This window comes from Odocoileus virginianus, chromosome 26 (genome assembly GCF_023699985.2).
Source record: "Odocoileus virginianus isolate 20LAN1187 ecotype Illinois chromosome 26, Ovbor_1.2, whole genome shotgun sequence".
Taxonomy (NCBI): Eukaryota; Metazoa; Chordata; class Mammalia; order Artiodactyla; family Cervidae; genus Odocoileus; species Odocoileus virginianus.
In genome coordinates this window covers 47,216,171-47,234,493 of record NC_069699.1, presented here as the reverse complement: position 1 = coordinate 47,234,493, position 18,323 = coordinate 47,216,171, and the positions used below count along the sequence as shown (strand labels likewise).

The window sequence follows — 18,323 nt, the reverse complement described above, 5'->3', positions numbered from 1 at the left end:
GGCAGACTGTCTATAAAATAGGGACAGGATGGTAGCAAGCACAAACATCCATGAGGACCTCTGCTCTTAGGTGACCACTGTACAAATGGGCCCCAGCTCACAGACTCAGCCAGTACTCTTAATGCTCAGAAGATAGGATGAGCCAGGGTCTGGGTCTAAGGTAGGTTGGCCTCTGTCACACCAACTTGCTTTTGCCTGACCCCAGAGTTGGCTAGAGGCAGACACAGGACCGTGAGGATGGACAGTCACAACGTGCCTAGGGTCCCAGAGTAGCCCAGGCCTTAGGCCCCACGGGACAAGCCCAGAGTGACCTGCCTGGGAGGTCCGTGGCCTCTGATTCTTCATCCTTTGCTCAGGTACACTCCCCCACACAAACTGTCCCCACCCAGACCTGTGGAAGGGCCTGTCAAGGACTGAGGCTGGCACCTTCTGCTCCTCCACCCACGGCTAGCCTCGATGTGCATCACACAACCTCTTCTGTGTTCGAGCTTGGGAAAGGGAGACCCAGCCATTGCTCACGCCAAAGGCCAAAGCCATTCCCTAAGAGGCCTCAAGGGGGCGCCGCCGCGAAGCCTGTCGTGGGCTCTTGTGAGCGCTGTATCGGTGGGCGGGCGCCCGCTCCCTAATTCCCGAGGTTCTGCTGGTCGGCCCCTTCGCGGGTGCTCCCAGGCTGGGTCCCGCTCAGAACCGCCCGCATCCTACACGGATCGCGAGGCCCATCGCCGCGTCCTTTCTCCCCGCCGCCCGAGGTCGGACCCCAAGTCCTGGGCAGGCCCAGTGTCCACGTGTCCGCCTGTCCATTCACCCGTGTGCCGGTGACCATAGGTCGGTGCGCCTTGCTCCGGCCACGGCAGGTGCAGGGTTAAAGCAGGGGGAAGGGTTTCCCAAGTCGGGGGGGGGGGGGGGGCGAGGGGCGGACCCCGTCCAGCCCCGCCCCGCGCCGGAGCAGAGCCTGAGCCCCGCCGGCGCCCGGCCTCAGCCCCAGCCAGAGCCGGCACGAGCGGAGCCAGAGCCGTGGACCCTGCGCCCGGCGGCGCCGGAGCCCCGGCCCGGTGAGTCCCGCGGGAGCCGCGCTCAGGGGAAGTTTGGGGCGCGGGGTGTAGAGCCCCAAGCACGCTTGTCAGGACCCGCCCCCCCGTCCCCTCACCTCCGCGTTACCCGAGCTGGAAGTTTGGGGCCAGGAGGCCCTGGCGCCAGGGGTCCTAGGAATATGGCCCCCCTTGGGAAAGGAGAAGCCTGGGAACTTGGGGGTCTGCTGTAAAGTCCAGCTATCCATTCCTGCTGGCAACGCCCTGGCAACGTCAGTGCTCCTAGGTTCCCCAAATCACCTTCCTCCCCTTTCCGGACATCAAGAAGGCTGCTCTCTGGGGACCTGGCATGGGCAGACCCCTGAGGATAGACCTTGAGGGGAAATGTGGAACTCTGGCCTCCAGCCCCTCCCCTCCCGGTTCCACCACCCTGATATTGGTCTTTTGCCTAGGAATGGATGGACTCTATGGAATGATTCCCAAATGGGATGTAAGGATACCCTGGAGTCTGATCTTTGGCAGTAGGTGGGAGACCCCAATGGCTATCCAGAGCAGCCTGGAAGCCAGTAAAGGGGAGGGTCCAGTCTAACTCCACCTATGCAGAGCACCAGGGTGTGGACTGTTGAGGGGAAGGGAACCAGGCTGGTGTGCAAAGTCCTATCCTAGTTAATTTACCTCCCACCTAGACCTGGATTTAACCGGGGAGCAACTAGGTGACGGCAAGGTATGGGAGGAGAGTTCCTCGAGCCCCAGAGGCAGTGGGGAAGTTGCCTGGGTAACTGGGAGACTGCCCTCCTTCCCACTCCAGGAGGGAATCCACATCAGTGTGCTAGCCAGTGGGGGTGGGTCCTCCCTCTGCTTTTCCCATCAGCAGTTTGGGGCCAGGGTGCTCATCAGTATCAGTGGCTCTGACTCTTCATTTTCCTTCTCTTCTGTAGGTGAAGACCAACTCCCTGGACTGGCCCCACACTCCCTTATATCCCCCGTAGAGTCAAGATGAGGCCCCATCATGCCCTTCACTGAGGCCTACAGCCTGAGCAGATAGCATGGCCTGCCACTGTAGGTGAACACCATGGCTACAGGAGGAGGCCGGGCCTTTGCTTGGCAGGTGTTCCCACCCATGCCCACCTGCCGGGTATATGGCACAGTGGCGTACCAGGATGGGCACCTGCTTGTGTTGGGGGGCTGTGGTCGGGCTGGACTGCCTCTGGACACTGCTGAGACATTGGATATGGCCTCGCACACGTGGGTGGCACTGGCGCCCCTGCCCACTGCCCGGGCTGGTGCGGCTGCTGTGGTACTGGGCAAGCAGGTGCTAGTGGTGGGCGGTGTGGATGAGGGCCAGAGTCCGGTAGCTGCTGTGGAGGCCTTCCTGGCTGACGAGGGCCGTTGGGAGCGTCGGGCCACTCTCCCTCAGGCCGCCATGGGGGTTGCGACTGTGGAGAGAGGTGAGTGGCCTCCCAGGGAAGGTCCCTCAGGTGCCCCAGCAGCCTCCAACCTTTCCTGACCTGGTCCCTTTACCTTCAGAGGTTAGGTGGGAGCTGTACATTTTGCCTGGGTGCCCTGGACATGGATTTGCCTCCTGTACCTAGTTTTGAGCTGGGCCAGCAGCAGTCTTAACTGCGTTTTCCAGCTGTGAGCTGAGACTCAGAGCCCTGGCTAGCTGCCAGCATGATGGGAGGGCCAGGCCACCTCTCTGCCCCATTCCTCCTCTCTGAGAGACCAGAAGGGGTGGCCCAATAGCTCCCATAGTTATAAATAGTCTGGGAGGTGGGGAGGGGAGCAGGGCCTTGGCTCAGAGCCCAGCGAGTGCTTAAATTCCTCACGCCACACAAACAAACCTGGGAGAGGAGATGGACAAAAGCCAAGCTGGCCTGGAGGCAGTTGCCATGGAAGCCCTTAGCTGATGGGCCATCTCCCCAAGGCCCTCAGACGTGCCCCCAGCTGACTCTTGAGGGTGTCACAGGGCAAGAACCTTCTCTAGTGAGAGGACAGGCTACAAAAGTGCTGGCAGAAGGCTCATGGACAGCACCCTCATCCTGCAGGCCCAAGCTCCTTCTCCCAGTCCCCCAGCTGATCCCCAGAGCCCTCTCCCCAGTCTGAGCTCCCTGTTGAACAGATCTCCATATGGCCCCCGCCTCTGGCTTAAACCGACCCCCAATCTTCTTCCCCCATGATAATTCCCACCTTGTGGCCTCTAGGTCTGACCACCGTCCTGCTTGGATGCCAGACTTGGTTGCCATAGCGTCTCCAGGGAGACGGAGACGGATTATAATTAGATCAACTGCCTCCTGCTCTTCACTTGAAGGGGCCCTGGCCAGAGTGGGGATCCTAACTCTCCCATCCCCCACACCATGCAGGCAGGAGGGTGTCTGCTGCTAGAGAGGGGGTACTGTAAATAGGTGTGTCCCAGGCCTGACCAGGGCAGTTGTCAGGGTGGAGGACTGTGGCCAGGCCCAGGGATAGTCTGTATTACTCTTTTCTCTGCAGATGGTATGGTATATGCACTGGGGGGAATGGGCCCTGACACGGCCCCCCAGGCCCAGGTTCGGGTGTATGAACCCCGCCGGGATTGCTGGCTGTCGCTGCCCTCGATGCCCACACCCTGCTACGGGGCCTCCACCTTCCTGCATGGAAACAAGATCTATGTCCTGGGTAAGGACCTGGGGATGTGCCAAAGTGGCTTGAGGTCCAGAAGCTTCAAATGTATCCCTATAGGTTAGTCTGGGATGGTGGGACAAGAGCCCCTTTGTTGGGTTGAGTCAGGGTTGCTCTGAGGCGCTTTCGGTGGCCCTGCTGAGGCTGGAAAACCAAAGCCCAGCACCTATGGGTCTTCGAGGTTGATCCATGCTCTGGTGTGCACACAGCTGGGTATGGGTGGCTGGGGCGGGCAGTGGTAAAGGCTCAGCAACCTGGTAAAAGAAGGGCCTGCCAGGCCCACCCCCACTAGGGCCGCCTCCCAGGTGCCCCAATTCCATTGGCAGGGGGCCGCCAGGGCAAGCTCCCAGTGACTGCTTTTGAGGCCTTTGATCTGGAGGCCCGTACCTGGACCCGACACCCAAGCCTGCCCAGCCGCCGGGCCTTTGCCGGCTGTGCCATGGCCGAAGGCAGCGTCTTTAGCCTGGGTGGCCTGCAGCAGCCCGGGCCCCACAATTTCTACTCCCGCCCACACTTTGTCAACACTGTGGAGATGTTCGACCTGGAGCATGGTGAGCAGTGGTTGGTGTGGGCTACCCTCCCACTCTCCGTGGGCTGGAGGGGTGCAGAGTGCGTGAGGGGGCTAGCTCTCACCTCCTCGCCTCTCCTGCAGGCTCCTGGACCAAGCTGCCACGCAGCCTGCGCATGAGGGACAAGAGAGCTGACTTTGTGGTTGGCTCGCTTGGGGACCACGTCGTGGCCATTGGGGGCCTTGGTAAGTCTCTGTGGGGCTTGGGATAGGAGGGGAGCCCGAGACAGGAAGCAGTAGCCCTCTGCCTGAGTACCACCTCCTGCCCTTCTCTAGGTACTCCAGGGGTCAGGACTTCATGAGTTTCCCTTTCCCAACCAGTCAGTGGGTGGTCTACCTGGCTCAGCCTTTGGGGTGTCTCTCAGCACCTAACTGTGGGTTCTGCAGCAACAGGGGCCCAGAAGATAGAAACAGGACAAATGACCCCTGAATGAATGGAGAAGTGGGAATGTGAACGAACAGATGAATGAGTAATGAAATGGGGCAACGGGTAGCAAGACCCTGGGTATCCTGTCCCGGGGCAACGCATGCTGGGCCATGCTGTGGGCTCAGGGAGCAAACGATCTACAGCCCCTGCAGCCTGTGCCCTTTACACACTCTGTCTCCTTCTGGCAGGAAACCAGCCGTGCCCCCTGGGCTCTGTAGAGGCCTTCAGCCTGGCACGGCGCCGCTGGGAGGTACTGCCAGCCATGCCCACAGCCCGCTGCTCCTGTTCTAGTCTGAAGGCTGGGCCTCGGCTGTTTGCCATCGGGGGTGTGGCCCAGGGTCCCAGTCAGGCTGTGGAGGCACTGTGTCTGCGTGATGGGGTCTGAATGCCTGATGGGACCTGTCCACAGGAGCAGTTCTGTGCCAGGAGCGGGTGTCTGTGGTTCCTTTCACTGCTGAGAAAGCTCACTGTGGCTCTGTGGGATGAGGGAGACACAGGGCAGGGCACTTGAGACACTGCCCCTGGGATGTGGGGGTGGCCTTCATCTTTAGCACAGGACACACACACCCTTCTACCCATCTTTACTCCCATCCATTCGTGGACCATGCCCAGCTCCACCCTTGCTCTGGAAACTATTGGGCCCTCTGACCAACTGGGAAGTGGGAGAGGGCAGAGTTGGCCTCCCGCCCCACGGCTCGGTGCCCACCTGGAGTTGATCAGGCCCACCCCAGTGGCTATTCCTGAAAACTCCTCGCTGTCAGCCTGCCTGGAAGGCCCCCGTGGACCCAGAAGAGTTCAGAGAGGGCGGGAACACAGAGGGGTGTAGGCGTCGATGTGGGGACCTCCAGAGGGCCAGAAGAACATTGACTGTGGGCCCTTCACACTGCTGGCTGTGTGACCTCGGGCAAGTCACTTCACCTCTCTGTGCCTCAGCATCCTCATCTGTAAATGGGGACCTCGGGGACCTTCCTGCCCTGCCTACCTCACAGGGCTGTTGTGAGGACCGAGGGGGTTCAGATGTGGAAGTAAAAGTGCTGCTAACTCCAGCTTGTGGCCTCTGCTGTGGACTCTATGTTACCTCTGTTACCCCTATGTTACCTATGTTACCCCCCATGTCCTTGGTTCTCTTCTGGGGACCTCAGTTTTCCCAGGGATGAGGGTCTAGAGGAGCCTTTAGGATCTGGCCTCAGCCCTCAAAGGGTTCTACCTAAGAACTCTTTGAGGTGAGCAGAGGCCCACCTAAGCCTCTGCTCCTCTTCTGTGACTTAGGATGACCACCCTCTCCCACTGCCCTGGGTGTTACAGCTCACAAAACAAATACCACATAATTAAAATGACCTCCAGATCCATGTCACACAGCATCTCCTCCAGGCCTCTGCTCACCTCCATGGTGGTGGTGGGGGTGGGGGTCCAGTGGGGGTTGGCTCCCTCTGTCCCAGCTGTGGGGAAGCTGTCTCTTAGGGATGGCAGTGTGGCCACTCACCAGACGCCCTGGAGGCAGTAGTCTCCCAAAAATGCAAAGCTGCCAGCCCTGGCCTCCTCCTCCAGTCTTTGCTGCCCACCAATAGGGGCTGCTAACTCTGCTTTCCCTGCAGCCATACTGACTGCAGGAGGTTCACGGTTGGGTTTGTGGCCAGAACGGATTTGGGGTCCTGGAACCCACCTGCTGTGTCCAAGGTAACCCTCATGGACTGTTAGCCTGGGACGTTAGCACAAGGCGCCACGGCACAAGCAAGAGAGGAGGCAGGCAGAGGGCCCAGCTTACTGTTCTCCAGCCTCTGAGACCTGTTGGGCTGCAAGCACAGATGGGCCTCTGGGTCAGCCATCCTTGTTTAATGTTCTGGACCAGTTTAGACACTCAGAGACCCCAGCGTGAAGATAATGCTGCAGCAGCTTGGGTCTGGGGATCCCCGGGAGGTCAGGCAGCGTGTCAGTGACTGGGGTCTGGGGGCCCATGTTGTCGCTGCCACAGTGGCCACCCCGGGAAGGCTGGCAGAAATTCTGCTGGTAGGTGGTGTTGACGCGGGGAGGCTGGATCTGCACAAAGTGGACAAGGCGCTGGGGGAAGTCCCTGAGTCCTGGCCCGGACCGGAATTGGGTCTGGTAGGAGGATTTGAGGGGCCGCAGCTGGCGCAACTCCAGTTCACAGGGTGCCCAGCGCAGGAAGGTATGCTGCTGCCACAGGCGCTCCAAGTCTTTCCGCCTTCCGATTCCCTGTAGCAGGCAGTAGGGCCCCTTCTCAACGGTATGGGCCCTTGGCCCACAGTCTCGGCACCAGGCGATTCCTTGGGCCCCTCCCATACCCCAGCAGGCCTGGTGATGCCTGGCCTCCCTGGCCTGCACCCCAGCCTCTTTGAACTGCATCCCAGCCATGCCTTCCTTTCTAGAGTGAATAGAGCCCCAGAAAGTCAGTGGCCCCTAGGATATTTGCACATTTTCAGGCAAACTGATGGAGGAAGCCAAAGCAGAGGGACCTCTGTTTGGGGAATGGCTGTTTGCCAGAGGAAAGAGGTTATCAGGCAGACAGACACTCCTCTGGATAAAGGAGCCTGCTCTGCCCACCATGGCTTATCCCCTCCACCCTACCTCAATTTCAACCTAGGCTGGAGGGCTGCCCATTCTCCTTCCTCTCTCCAACACTCACCTTGTCAAAAGAAGTGCGGTTGTCATGCTTGGAGAAGAAGTGTTGCTGTGGTGGTTCCTTGAAAGACAGAAAGAGGGTGAATGGGGAAAAGTGATGCTTAGCTGTCCCTCAGATGCTACCTGAGGGTCCCATAATGGAGAGAAGTTGCCAGGTGCCACCACCCCTAAACTGCCAACATCCTGAAAGGGCAGATACAAATTAAAGCAACAGCTTATTCCTGGAGCATCTCATCCCAGCACTTGCCCCCAAAGCAGAAGCCTTTGGGGTCTCCGATTGAGAGAGGGGCTGAGGCATCTTACTGGACATCCTTCATCAGTGGGGCAGTACTTTAAGTCCCACACTGGGCCTTTAACCCTAGATTGTTCATGACTAGGCTCCAGCTCTCTCCTCTTCTCTTTTGCTCTCTCATCAGTGACCCAGGCTCTTGGCCCTAAATATTATACTACCTGGAAACCGACATTTCTCTTTATAGCTTGAGCTCTCTCCTGAACTTCAGACTAATTAGCCAACTGCCTGCTCCATATTTCCATGTAAATGTCTAATGGACATCTCCAAACACATGTCTTGGTTCTGGGTCATTCCGCAAAACCACCCCACCTACAGCCTCCCCCAGCTCAGGTCATGGCAGTTAGATCTTGCCAAACACCCCAGAGGCCCCTTGATTCTTCTCTTTCACACCCTGAATCCAGTGTGCCAGGAAATCCTATGGATACTTCCTTCAATATGTACCCAGATCAGACCACTTCTCATCATGGCCACTGCCTTCTCTGGTCTAAGCCACATTCTTCTGATGCCTGAATACTGCAAGAGCTTCCCACTTGGTGTCCCTGCTTCTAGCATTGCCCCTCCAGCCTCCTGTCCTCTTAGCAGGCAGAATAACTCTTAATATGTAAGTCAGATCACACTCCTGGTTTGCCAAAAATCTATAGTTCCTCATGTTTATAAAAGTTAAAGTCATCATAGTGGTCCATGAGACCCACATGATATCGATTTCTTCACTACCTCCAGCCACACTGCATCCTCATTGCTCCTCAAACACACAAGCTACTTCCACCTCGGACCTTTGAACTACCTCTTACTTCTGCCTGGGACTCTTCTCCTGGCTGGCCATGACTCCTTCTCACCTGTCACTTGGGAGGCCTTCCTTGACCACTAGAGTTCCATCGCCCCAACCCTGCATTTTTCACCTTCTAACATATTGTACGACTATATATATTGCTATTCATCATCTGATGCCCCTGACTAGAACACAAGTGCCTCATGGGTAAGGTCTGTCTTACTCACATCTGTAACTCCAGGACTGAGCTTGGCAGTGTGCTCAATACGTTAGCTGTTAAATCAATGAACAAGGACAGGGACTTCCCTGGTGGTCCAGTGGTTAAGACTCTGAGCCCCCAAGGCAGGCGGCCTGGGTTCAATCCCTAGTCAGGGAATGAGATCTCACATGGGAACTAAGAGTTCCCATGCCAAAAAAAAAAAAAAAAGTTCCCATGCCACAGTTAAAGATCCCACATGCAGTAGTGAGGGGCTTCCCTGGTAGCTCAGCTGGTAAAGAATCCACCTGCAATGTGGGATACCTGGGTTTGATCCCTCGGTTGGGAAGATCCCCTGGAGATGGGAACAGCTACCCACGCCAGTATTCTGGCCTGGAGAATTCCATGGACTGTATAGTTGCAAAGAGTTGGACACGACTGAGTGACTTTCACTTTCACGTGCTTCAGTGAAGATCTTTTTTTTTTTCTTTTTAAATAAGATAGATCTTTCATGCTGTAACTAAGACACAGCACCGTCCAATAAATAAATGGCTTTTAAAAATTATTTTAAAAAACAACCTACTATATAGCACAGGGAACTCTAAGTAAGACTCTGTAATGACCTATATGGGAATAGAATCTAAAGACGAGTGGATATATGTATAAGTGTAACTGATTCGCCTTGCTGTACAGCAGAAACACCACATTGTAAATCAACTATACTCCAATAAAAATTATTTTTAAAAATAGATTTTTTTATAGATTTTTTTTGATGCACCACATGCCTTGTGGGGTCTTAGCTCCCCAACCAGAGATTGAACCCTGGGCCCTCAGCAATGACAGCATGGAGTCCTAACCACTGGACCACGAGGGAATTCCAAGATTTTATAGATTTAATACATACACAAATGGGAAATCTGAATGAGAGAGGTGGATTACATCCGTGTCAATATCCTGGTGGTGATAATCTACTATAGATTTGCAAAATGCTACCACTAAAAAAAAAAAAAAAATGCTACCACTGAGGGAAACTGGGCAAATCATAAAAAGGATCTCTCTTTACAACTTCTTCCAACTGCCTATGAATCTACAGTCATCTTAATGCTGCTGCTGCTGCTGCTAAGTTGCTTCAGTCGTGGCTGACTCTGTGCGACCCCATAGACAGGAGCCCACCAGGCTCCCCCGTCCCTGGGATTCTCCAGGCAAGAACACTGGAGTGGGTTGCCATTTCCTTCTCCAGTGTATGAAAGTGAAAAGTGAAAGTGAAATCGCTCAGTCGTGTCCGACTCTTCTCGACCCCATGGACTGCAGCCTACCAGGCTCCTCCGTCCATGGGATTTTCCAGGCAAGAGTACTGGAGTGAGGTGACATTGCCTTCTCCGAGTCATCTCAGTGAAACTTCAATTAAAAAATCTAGGGGTCTGGGGCATATTCCAACTGCCCCCCTCCCCGATTGTTCCTGCATCTCTATCCTCAGCCATGAAACTGTACACAGTCCTAGAATGTGGATGCCTCAGCTATTGAAGGCAGCTCTGACTTTGGAAACTCACTATTCTTACAGTGACAGGATAATCTATCAACTCCCACTGACTTGAGTTTTATTCTCACAACTGTGGGAATCTGGTGAAAAGTGCAGTCATTTCCTCTCCGCCCAGGCAGTTCAGAGTATTCTTGTCCCCAAGGAGAATTTCACCTGCATCTTTGCTTCTAAACCACCGAGGGCTCCCTTTCCATTCAGGTAGTAAAGCTCATGGCCTCTGAGCAGGTAGGGCTTGGGCTAGGATACAAGCAGAAGAGTTCTCGGGGGAGAAGTAGGTTTCCTGGGATGGGTCGGTGTTTGCCGGTGGGAGGGCTAAGAGCCCCTGTGGAGGCTGAACAGGGTGCAGCTAGAGGGGTACTGAGTTGGGGGGGCCTCTGTGGCAGACTGAGGTGTGGTGGGGGTGGGGCACACAGCAACCACGGTACCACAGGACCTGCCTCCAACCATGAGCCCCTGGCTCTTTGGTCTGACCCGGAGAACAAACAAGCCCAGGATTAACATTTCCCAAGAGTCAGGCAGGTGAAGGCTAGAAATAAATTAGTCTGGTTTAAAAGAAAAAAAGAGTAAAAAGAAAAAAGAATTTTCTTGCATCTGAATGACAAAATTCATACCTGCCCCAAACTAAAGGTAAACGGATGCCACATATTGGAAAGGTTTTCAACAAGAATAGCTGCAGTCAGCTAGCTGACACCTGGTATCTCTCAGCAAATAAGGGGGAAAAAATGTGCACCTTCCCAGAGCAGTTCCACTAATTAAAACAGCTTTAGATCTAGTCAGGAGACCTAGCATTTGTACAACCTAAAGCCATGCTATTTGGGGTTGCTGATAATGCCAACATGTAACAAGTCTTGACTTTAATCAGAACAGGTCCCCAAATATGTCCCCTACTCTGTTCGTGGGAGGGTTGAGAGGATATTCAGGTCTTTGGGATGAGAGCTACCACTGAGGACTACTACAGACACCAAGCAGGACGTGCCCAGTTTGCCTCTGTCCCTGCGCTACCCAGATCTCATCATTCTCTCTGGGGAGGGGGCCCCAGAGGAGCAGTCTGGAGTCACATTTGGGCTTAGTACGCACTGACAGATAGCCCTTCCAACTGAGCACGGTGAGGAAGCTCAGGCTCTGCGGCATGGCAGACTCTAAGACCCTGCTCCTGGCCTGGGAAAGCAATTTGTAGCGAATCCAGATGGCGCAGGGAGCAGGACCTGGCTAGAGGCCGGGAAGCTAGAAGCTGCAGTGGGCGGGGCATGTTCCAGGCACACCTCCAGGTCCCTCCTCCACCCTGCTCTTTGCCAGGAGTCTGATGTGAACTCAGTTCTCACCAGGCTGACTTCCCTCAGACCTGAAAGGAAGCTGGAAAGGAGATGGAGGTGAGGGAGATCTTTCTTCTCCTGGCTCCCTTCCAGGCCGGCCTCACCTGCCTATCTTACCACTTCTCTCAGGAAGCATGGAGGGCACAGGAGTCCAGCATCCCTCTCCTGTTATCCAGAAGCCTTTTCCAGCCACTCTAGGCCACTTCTGCCATCACTCCCAGTCCTCCTTGGTTGTGCATGGAGGTGAATGTGTGTATGTGTGTGTGCCAACCAAGTTGCTTCAGTCATGTCTGACTCTGTTGACCCTATGGACTGCAGCCTGCTAGGCTCCTCTGTCCATGGGAGTCTCCAGGCAAGAATATTGGAGTGGCTTCTATAGAAGCCATGCCCTTTTCCAGGGAATCTTCTCAACCCAGGGATTAAACCTGGGTCTCCCGCCTTGTAAGCAGAATCTTTACCATCAGAGCCACTAAGGAAGCCCATGGGGGTGGATACATGCCACTTTTCATGCTGTTCTCCTGACCAGCGGAGGCTTGCTTCTCACTCCTGAGCCCCTGGACGACGAGGCTGACTGTGAGCTAGACCACTGACTTTCAGGGCATCAGGGAATTCATGCTGAAGGACAGTTGTCTGCAAAACTCAAGGCATACTTCTTGGGTTCTGGAGGCTCTCTCACTCCATGATCACCCATCCCACCTTGGCCCTGATCCTTCCTCCATTTAGAAGGAGCAGTGAGCAGCACTGTCCAGCCCGGTACCGGCTCTTATACACCCTGTCTGTGGGGGGAAGGTCTGACATTTCAGGGACGAGGGCTCAGGACTCATGCAAGTCCTGGGGATAGGCTGGCCTCGGGTGTCAGTTCAGCTGTGGTTGGGCTGAGGATGTTGCTCTTGCGGCCTGAGAGCAGCAGAATGTGGCCCAGCTGCCTGCAGGGCTGCTTCCTACCTGACAACGCTGCAGGAACACTGCTGGAGGCTGGGGCTTGGCTGCAAGGCGGTATTCTCGAGCACTGTCACTCCTGAATTGGCCTCTGTAGTGCCCATAGAAGCCACTGTTGTGCTGTAAAAAGGCAGGCTTGAGGGTGAATCCCACCCCAAGCCCCCTCCCAAGTCTTAGACCTCCCAGGCTAGAAGCCTTTCCTGGGCTTTCCTGACAGAATAAAAAGAATCAGAGGAGGAGGGACACCCTGGAGCGGAGCCAGCAGAGGAACGTCTCCATCCATCATTAGAACAGTTGGCCTCAGCCGTGCTGGTCCACCTGGGAGGGTTATGTGTGTAAGCAAAGGATTCCTTCCTTCCTTCTCACCTCCCTCTCTCCTTCTCTCTGTCTCCCTTCCCTCCTTTCTCTCCTTCCTCTCTTCCTTTCTCTGTCTCTCTCTTTCTTCAGAGCATCCTAATGTGGGCCTGCGACCTGCAGCAGTGAAAAGACAGAAAGACCCTGGCTCCTATGAACCTTTCTTCTAGGGAGGAAGTAAGACAAGTGACTAGAGTCAGGAAAGAAAGAAGCTGATGACTGGATCAAGAGTGACAGGCAGCAGGGGACAGCATCTCATGACAATGGGGGTGGTACCTGAACGTGAGGAGGAGTCAGCCACGTAAGGAGCAGTCGAAGAGCATCCTATGTGTGAGAACTGCAAGTGCCAAGATTCAGAAGCCAGAGAGAGACTTGTGTTGGAAGAACCAAAAAAAAAAAAAAAGAGAGAGAGAGAGAAATAACAACAAAAAAAGGCCTTATTGACTAAAAGACTGTGAGCAAGTCGAAGAGAAGTGAGGTGGTCAGGGAGGGACAAGGCCTGGATTGGATTAGGAATATGGATTCTAAGAGGAAGGGAAGACTTCAGTAATGGAGGGAAGCAGATGGGTTCTGAGTTGGGGTGACTTAGGAAGCACTGAGCAGAGTTTTGAGAACAGAGACACTATTTAGTGGTGAGGTCCTTCCCTGGGGGATCTGAGAGGAAGTTGCCTTCCTTGTCCTCCCTGCATTAATAAAGGTCAAAGGTCCCTGAAGAGCAAAGATTAAATTGATCCATATTCTGCACCTATTGACAAAGTCATGAACACCTGTTTGTCACACACTTTGCTATTCTGGGGTGAACAGTGCACCATTTGAAACTGGAACAAGGAATGAACTTTCCAAAAGAAGTACTTCACCAAAAGTGAATACTTTTGGAGAGAATTTCAGAGACAAGGACTGAAACTGGAACAAGGGATGAACTTTCCAAAAGAAGTACTTCACCAAAAGTGGATACTTTTGGAGAGAATTTCAGAGACAAGGACTGGCAGAAGACAGAAATGAGCACCTATCAGGGGTATAAGAAGCTGTATTGTACTGACGTCATGAGGCTGACAACATGGTTGACCATGTCCTGCCAGGGAAGTCCTGTGGCCCGACCTCATTGTTCTCAATGCCCCCTGGGGAGGATCTAGCTCACTCCACAATCACAGCCCTGAGCAGAAAGAACCTGTCCCAAGCTGGCCTCTGGCCATCAAAATAGGCTTCTTATCTTTTCATCCCACTGAGGGCTTGGGTCATCCAACTTGTCTGTCCATCCTTATACTACTTGCCAGACCTTCCTGTCTGTTCAGTTTATTTCAACAGTACTTCTGGACCTTGACTGTATTCCAGTCATGGGACATAGGGCTAGAAGAAAAGTCTTTACCCTCAAGATGTTCCCGATCTAGAGAGCAGTCAAACTACAGAAGTTTGGGAAGATCAAACAAAAGACTGGGAATAAATGGGGTGGCAAGAGGACTAAGAGGATCACCTAATCCAGGCATGAGACCAGGACACAAGGAAGGGGGCATGGTGTCAGGAAGAGTAGGTCAGCTCTAGGGGGACCACAGAATGGCAGAGCAGGAATGGGCGGTTGGGGGGTCCTCCTCTAGCCTGGAGGCTAGATAAAACCCTTCTCACTTTACTCCCATGAATCATTCAAATTTCAGGTACTACCCCAGGGCCAGGGACTAGGATTAATTGTAAAGTGCATTCTTACCCAGGAGCCTACTAAAGCACTTTGCATCTTTCCGGGAAAGGAGCAGAAAAGGTAAACTTTCCTCTTGTCTTTTTGAGGCTACTTCTGGAGAATGAGCATCTCAGCAGGTCAATTTCTTGTTGCTTAGTGACAAAGGGAGGTTGTGACTACACAATGCTCCTGATTGTTGAGGCAGTGCCCAGCCTGCTACCCTCTTTGTGCTTTCTGCTCTGTTCTTCCCTTTGAGAGAAACCTGCCCCTCAGCACTAAAACCTGCTTCTCAGCTTGGGAGAGTTCTTATATATAGAAATATATAAGGCTTCACAGTGGAGTCTGATGAACTCACAGTCAATGAAATACCAAAGAACATTTTAGAGGCAAATCCTGTATTTTTAAAACTGTAACCATACTGCCAGGGATATAAATTTAGAATGCATTTCATGGAGTCAGAAGAAATGCTAAAGGGACTGGTGGCTCTTAGGATAAAAATGCCGCTTCAGATTAAGGCTCCGTCAAGTTCTCAAGAGTTTGTGGAAACTGAGAACACCAACTGTTGGCAGGTGAGTGTTACAAGGTCCCAAGTGAAGGAGGAGAGAGCATAATAGTGGAGCAAAAGCAGCAGCATGAAAATATCTGACACCATGGTTCCAGTCCAAACTAGCCTTAGGCAGATTATTGTCTCTCATTTTTTTTTTTGTCTCTCTCATTTTTAATATAGGCATGTGAACAGTTCACTCCTTTTTCTAACATGAAGAAGCTTGTGATGAGCCTCTAAAAATGTGCCAGTGAAAAGTTCAACAACAGGAAACACTCAGTAGGGTTTGTGTCATTGGCACAAGCCCTACTAGCCAGAAAGTCCACCTTATCAGTATAGTTACTCTGGAGATCCCCTCCCACATGTATTCATAACTACAGGAAGTTCACTGCTATATCTGTATAGGGGAAGAACTATAAAAAGGCTGAATGGTTATCTGGAGAACAATGAGAAAATTGGCCTATAATTATACAATAAAATATTGGAGTTGCTATAAATCTGCTACAGATACTTGAGTCCATAGAAATAAATCTTAAAAATGGTAAGTCAAGTAGTTGTAGGGGTAATTCCCTGGCAGTATAGTGGTTAGGAGTTGGCGCTTTCACTGCCAAGGGCTCAGGTTCAATCCCTCATAGGGGAACTAAGATCCCACAAAAGGTGAGATACAGCCAAAAAAAACAAACAAAAAAAATTGTATAATTTGACACAATGTATGTATATACCTACGAAACATAACCACAATCAAGACAGCAAACACATCCATCACCCTCAAGTTTCTTTTTGCCCATTGGTATTCCTTCTCTAGGGTATTCATTGGCCTCAGGCAACTGCTGAGGCTGTTTGTCTTTCTATTATGATAGATTAATTTGCATTTTCTAGAACTTTATGTAAATGGAATCATTCAGTATGTGTTCTTTTGTGAATTTGTCTTCTCACTCAGTATAATTATTTTGAGAATTATCCATGTCATTGTACCTGTCAGCTGTTTATTCCTTTTTATTGCTTAGTAGTTTTCCATTGTGTGGATATACCAAATCTCTCCTCCTGCTCTTTTTTTTAATAATTTATTTTTTAATAGGTTTAATCTTTTAGAGTAATTTTAGGCTCACTGAAAAATGGAGCAGAAGGTCCACAGATTTCTCATATACTTTCTGCTCCCACATATGTGTACATTTATTATAAATGCCGATCCAGGATCAACACATCATTATCACCCAAAGTCCATAGATTACCATAGAGTTCACTTCTGGTGATGTACCTTCTATGGATTTGGACAAATGTATAATAACATGTATGCACCATTATATTAGGTTGGTACATAAGTAATTGAAGTTTTGCATTGCTGAAAGTTGCCATTTGATATTGGAATACATTTTTAAATAAATGTGGTTGTTATACATCATTTTAATGTGTATTTCTTTATGTGTTTTTACTAATGACTTATTATTTATCATTTACTTTATATTTATTTTAGACCAGGGAAATGATGTCAGATAAGAAGCAAATTCGAGCAATTTTCTAATTCAAGTTCAAAATGGTTTGTAAAGCAGCAGACACAACTCACAACATCAGTGAAGCATTTGGCCCAGGAACTGCTAATGAACATACAGTGCAGTGGTGGTTCAAGAAGTTTTGCAAGAGAAAAGAGCCTTGAAGATGAGGAGCATACTGGTCGGCCATCAGAAGTTGGTAACTACTAATTAAGAGCAATCATCAAAGCTGATCTTCTCACAACTACACAAGAAGTTGCCCAAGAACTCAACATTAACCAGTCTATGGTTTGGCATTTGGCATTCAGCAAATTGGAAAGGTGAAGAAGCTGAATAAGTGGGTGCCTCATGAGTTGACTGAAAATTAAAAAAAAAAAAAAAAGTTTTGAAGGGTCATTTTCTCTTATGCTGTGCAACAACCACAAACCATTTCTCAATCAGATTGTGACATGAGACAAAAAGTAGGATTTTATACAACTGGTGACAACCTGCTCAGTGACTGGACCTAGAAGAAGCTCCAAAGCGCCTTCAAAGCCAAACTTGCATCAAAAGAAAGGTCACAGTCCCTGTTTGGTGATCTGCTGATGGTCTGATCCACTACAGCTTTCTGAATGCCAGTGAAACCATGACATTTGAGAAATATTCTCAACAAATCAATGAGATGCACCAAAATCTACAATGCCTGCGGTCAGCAATGGTCAACAGAAAGGGCCCAATTCTTCTCCACAACACCTGACTGTACGTCACACAACCAATGCTTCAAAAGCTGAATGAATTGGGCTATGAAGTTTTGCCTCATTGGCCATACTCACCTGATCTCTCGCCAACTGACTACCACTCCTTCAAGAATCTTGACAACTTTTTGCAGGGAAAATGCTTCCACAACCAGCAGGAGGCAGAAAATGCTTTCCAAGAGTTCCTCATTTCCTGAAGCATGGATTTTTATGCTACAGGAATAAACAAACATTTCTCATTGGCAAAATTATGTTGATTGTAATGGTTCCTATTTTGATTAATAAAGATGTGCCTGAGCCTAGTTATGATTTAAAGTTCATGGTCCAAAACTGCAGTTACATTTGCACCAACATAATAGTATCATACACAATAGTTTCACTGCCCTAAAAACCCTCTGTGCTCCACTTATTCAACCCTCCCGCCCCCTCTAGCCTCTGGCAACTAGTGATCTTTTACTATCTTCATAGTTTTGCCTTTTCCAGAATATCATACGGTTGGAATCCTGCAGTAGGTAGCCTTTTCAAGCTTTGCCTCTTTCATTTAGTAAATGCAATGTACTTAAGTTTCCTCCATGTCTTTTCATAGCTTAATGGATAACTCTTTCTTAGTCCTGAATTTCATTGTCTGGATGTATCAGTTTATTTATCCATTCACCTACTGAAGATAAAATCTCAGTTGCTTCCAAGTTTTGGCAATTATGAATAAAGCTGTTACAAATATCTATGTGCAGGTTTTTCTGCATGCATACATTTTCAACTTTTTTGGGTAAATACCAAAGACCATGATTGATGGATCATTGGTAAGAGTAAGTTTAGTTTTATTTTATTTTATTTTTTTTAAGTTTAGTTTTATAAGAAACTGTCAAAAACGTACTCTGAAGTGGCTGTACATTTAGCATTCCCATCAGCAATGGATGAGAGTTCCTGTTGCTTCATATCCTCACCAGCATTTTGCGTTGCCAGCTTCTGGGTTTTGGCAATTCTTTTTGTTGCTGGGAAAGATTGAGGGCAGGAGGAGACGGGGGTGACAGAGGACAAGATGGTTGGATGGCATCACCAACTCAATGGACCTGAGTTTGAGCAAACTCCAGGAGACAGTGAAGGACAAGGAAACCTGGTGTGCTATAGTCTGTGGGGGTTGCAGAGTTAGACATGACGAAGC

At 51.0% G+C, this 18,323-nt stretch overlaps 2 protein-coding genes across 4 annotated transcripts; one reads left to right on the top strand and one right to left on the bottom strand.

The window, feature by feature from the left end:
* The first annotated feature begins 898 nt into the window (after positions 1–898).
* Positions 899–16,497, top strand: KLHDC8B (kelch domain containing 8B). 3 transcript variants are annotated; one of them, XR_011483760.1, is made up of 7 exons: positions 899–1,052; positions 1,967–2,476; positions 3,519–3,683; positions 4,013–4,237; positions 4,339–4,440; positions 12,818–14,962; positions 16,412–16,497. XR_011483760.1 is itself a non-coding variant. In XM_070456116.1 (6 exons), exons 2-6 carry the CDS (start codon positions 2,101–2,103, stop codon positions 12,892–12,894), a joined length of 945 nt encoding a protein of 314 aa, XP_070312217.1. In that variant the 5' UTR covers positions 899–1,052; positions 1,967–2,100; the 3' UTR covers positions 12,895–16,339. The 3 variants fall into 3 exon arrangements, 2 of the variants coding, with proteins under 2 accessions (XP_070312217.1, XP_020771447.1); XM_070456116.1 differs by lacking the exon at positions 16,412–16,497 and having other exon boundaries at positions 12,818–16,339; XM_020915788.2 differs by lacking the exons at positions 12,818–14,962; positions 16,412–16,497 and adding an exon at positions 4,870–5,727 and having other exon boundaries at positions 905–1,052.
* On the bottom strand, positions 6,499–15,759 carry CIMIP7 (ciliary microtubule inner protein 7). The gene is made up of 5 exons (XM_020915787.2): positions 15,660–15,759; positions 14,424–14,545; positions 12,377–12,490; positions 7,326–7,382; positions 6,499–6,916 (listed from the first exon to the last, which is right to left on the bottom strand). Exons 2-5 carry the CDS (start codon positions 14,448–14,450, stop codon positions 6,500–6,502), a joined length of 615 nt encoding a protein of 204 aa, XP_020771446.1. The 5' UTR covers positions 14,451–14,545; positions 15,660–15,759; the 3' UTR covers position 6,499.
* Positions 16,498–18,323: the final 1,826 nt, after the last annotated feature.

Bases quoted from the DNA above. Each gene is read 5' to 3' on its own strand.
- CIMIP7 (XM_020915787.2), bottom strand. From the start codon at position 14,450: ATGCAAAGTGCTTTAGTAGGCTCCTGG. The intron at 7,383-12,376 runs GTAGGAAGCAGC...CTGTCTTTCAAG, and splicing joins TGTTCCTGCAGCGTTGTCAG to GAACCACCACAGCAACACTT. The intron at 6,917-7,325 runs GTGAGTGTTGGA...ACCGTTGAGAAG, and splicing joins ACCGCACTTCTTTTGACAAG to GGGCCCTACTGCCTGCTACA.
- KLHDC8B (XM_020915788.2), top strand. From the start codon at position 2,101: ATGGCTACAGGAGGAGGCCGGGCCTTTGCTTGGCAGGTGTTCCCACCC. The intron at 2,477-3,518 runs GTGAGTGGCCTC...TTTTCTCTGCAG, and splicing joins GGTTGCGACTGTGGAGAGAG to ATGGTATGGTATATGCACTG. The intron at 3,684-4,012 runs GTAAGGACCTGG...TTCCATTGGCAG, and splicing joins AAACAAGATCTATGTCCTGG to GGGGCCGCCAGGGCAAGCTC.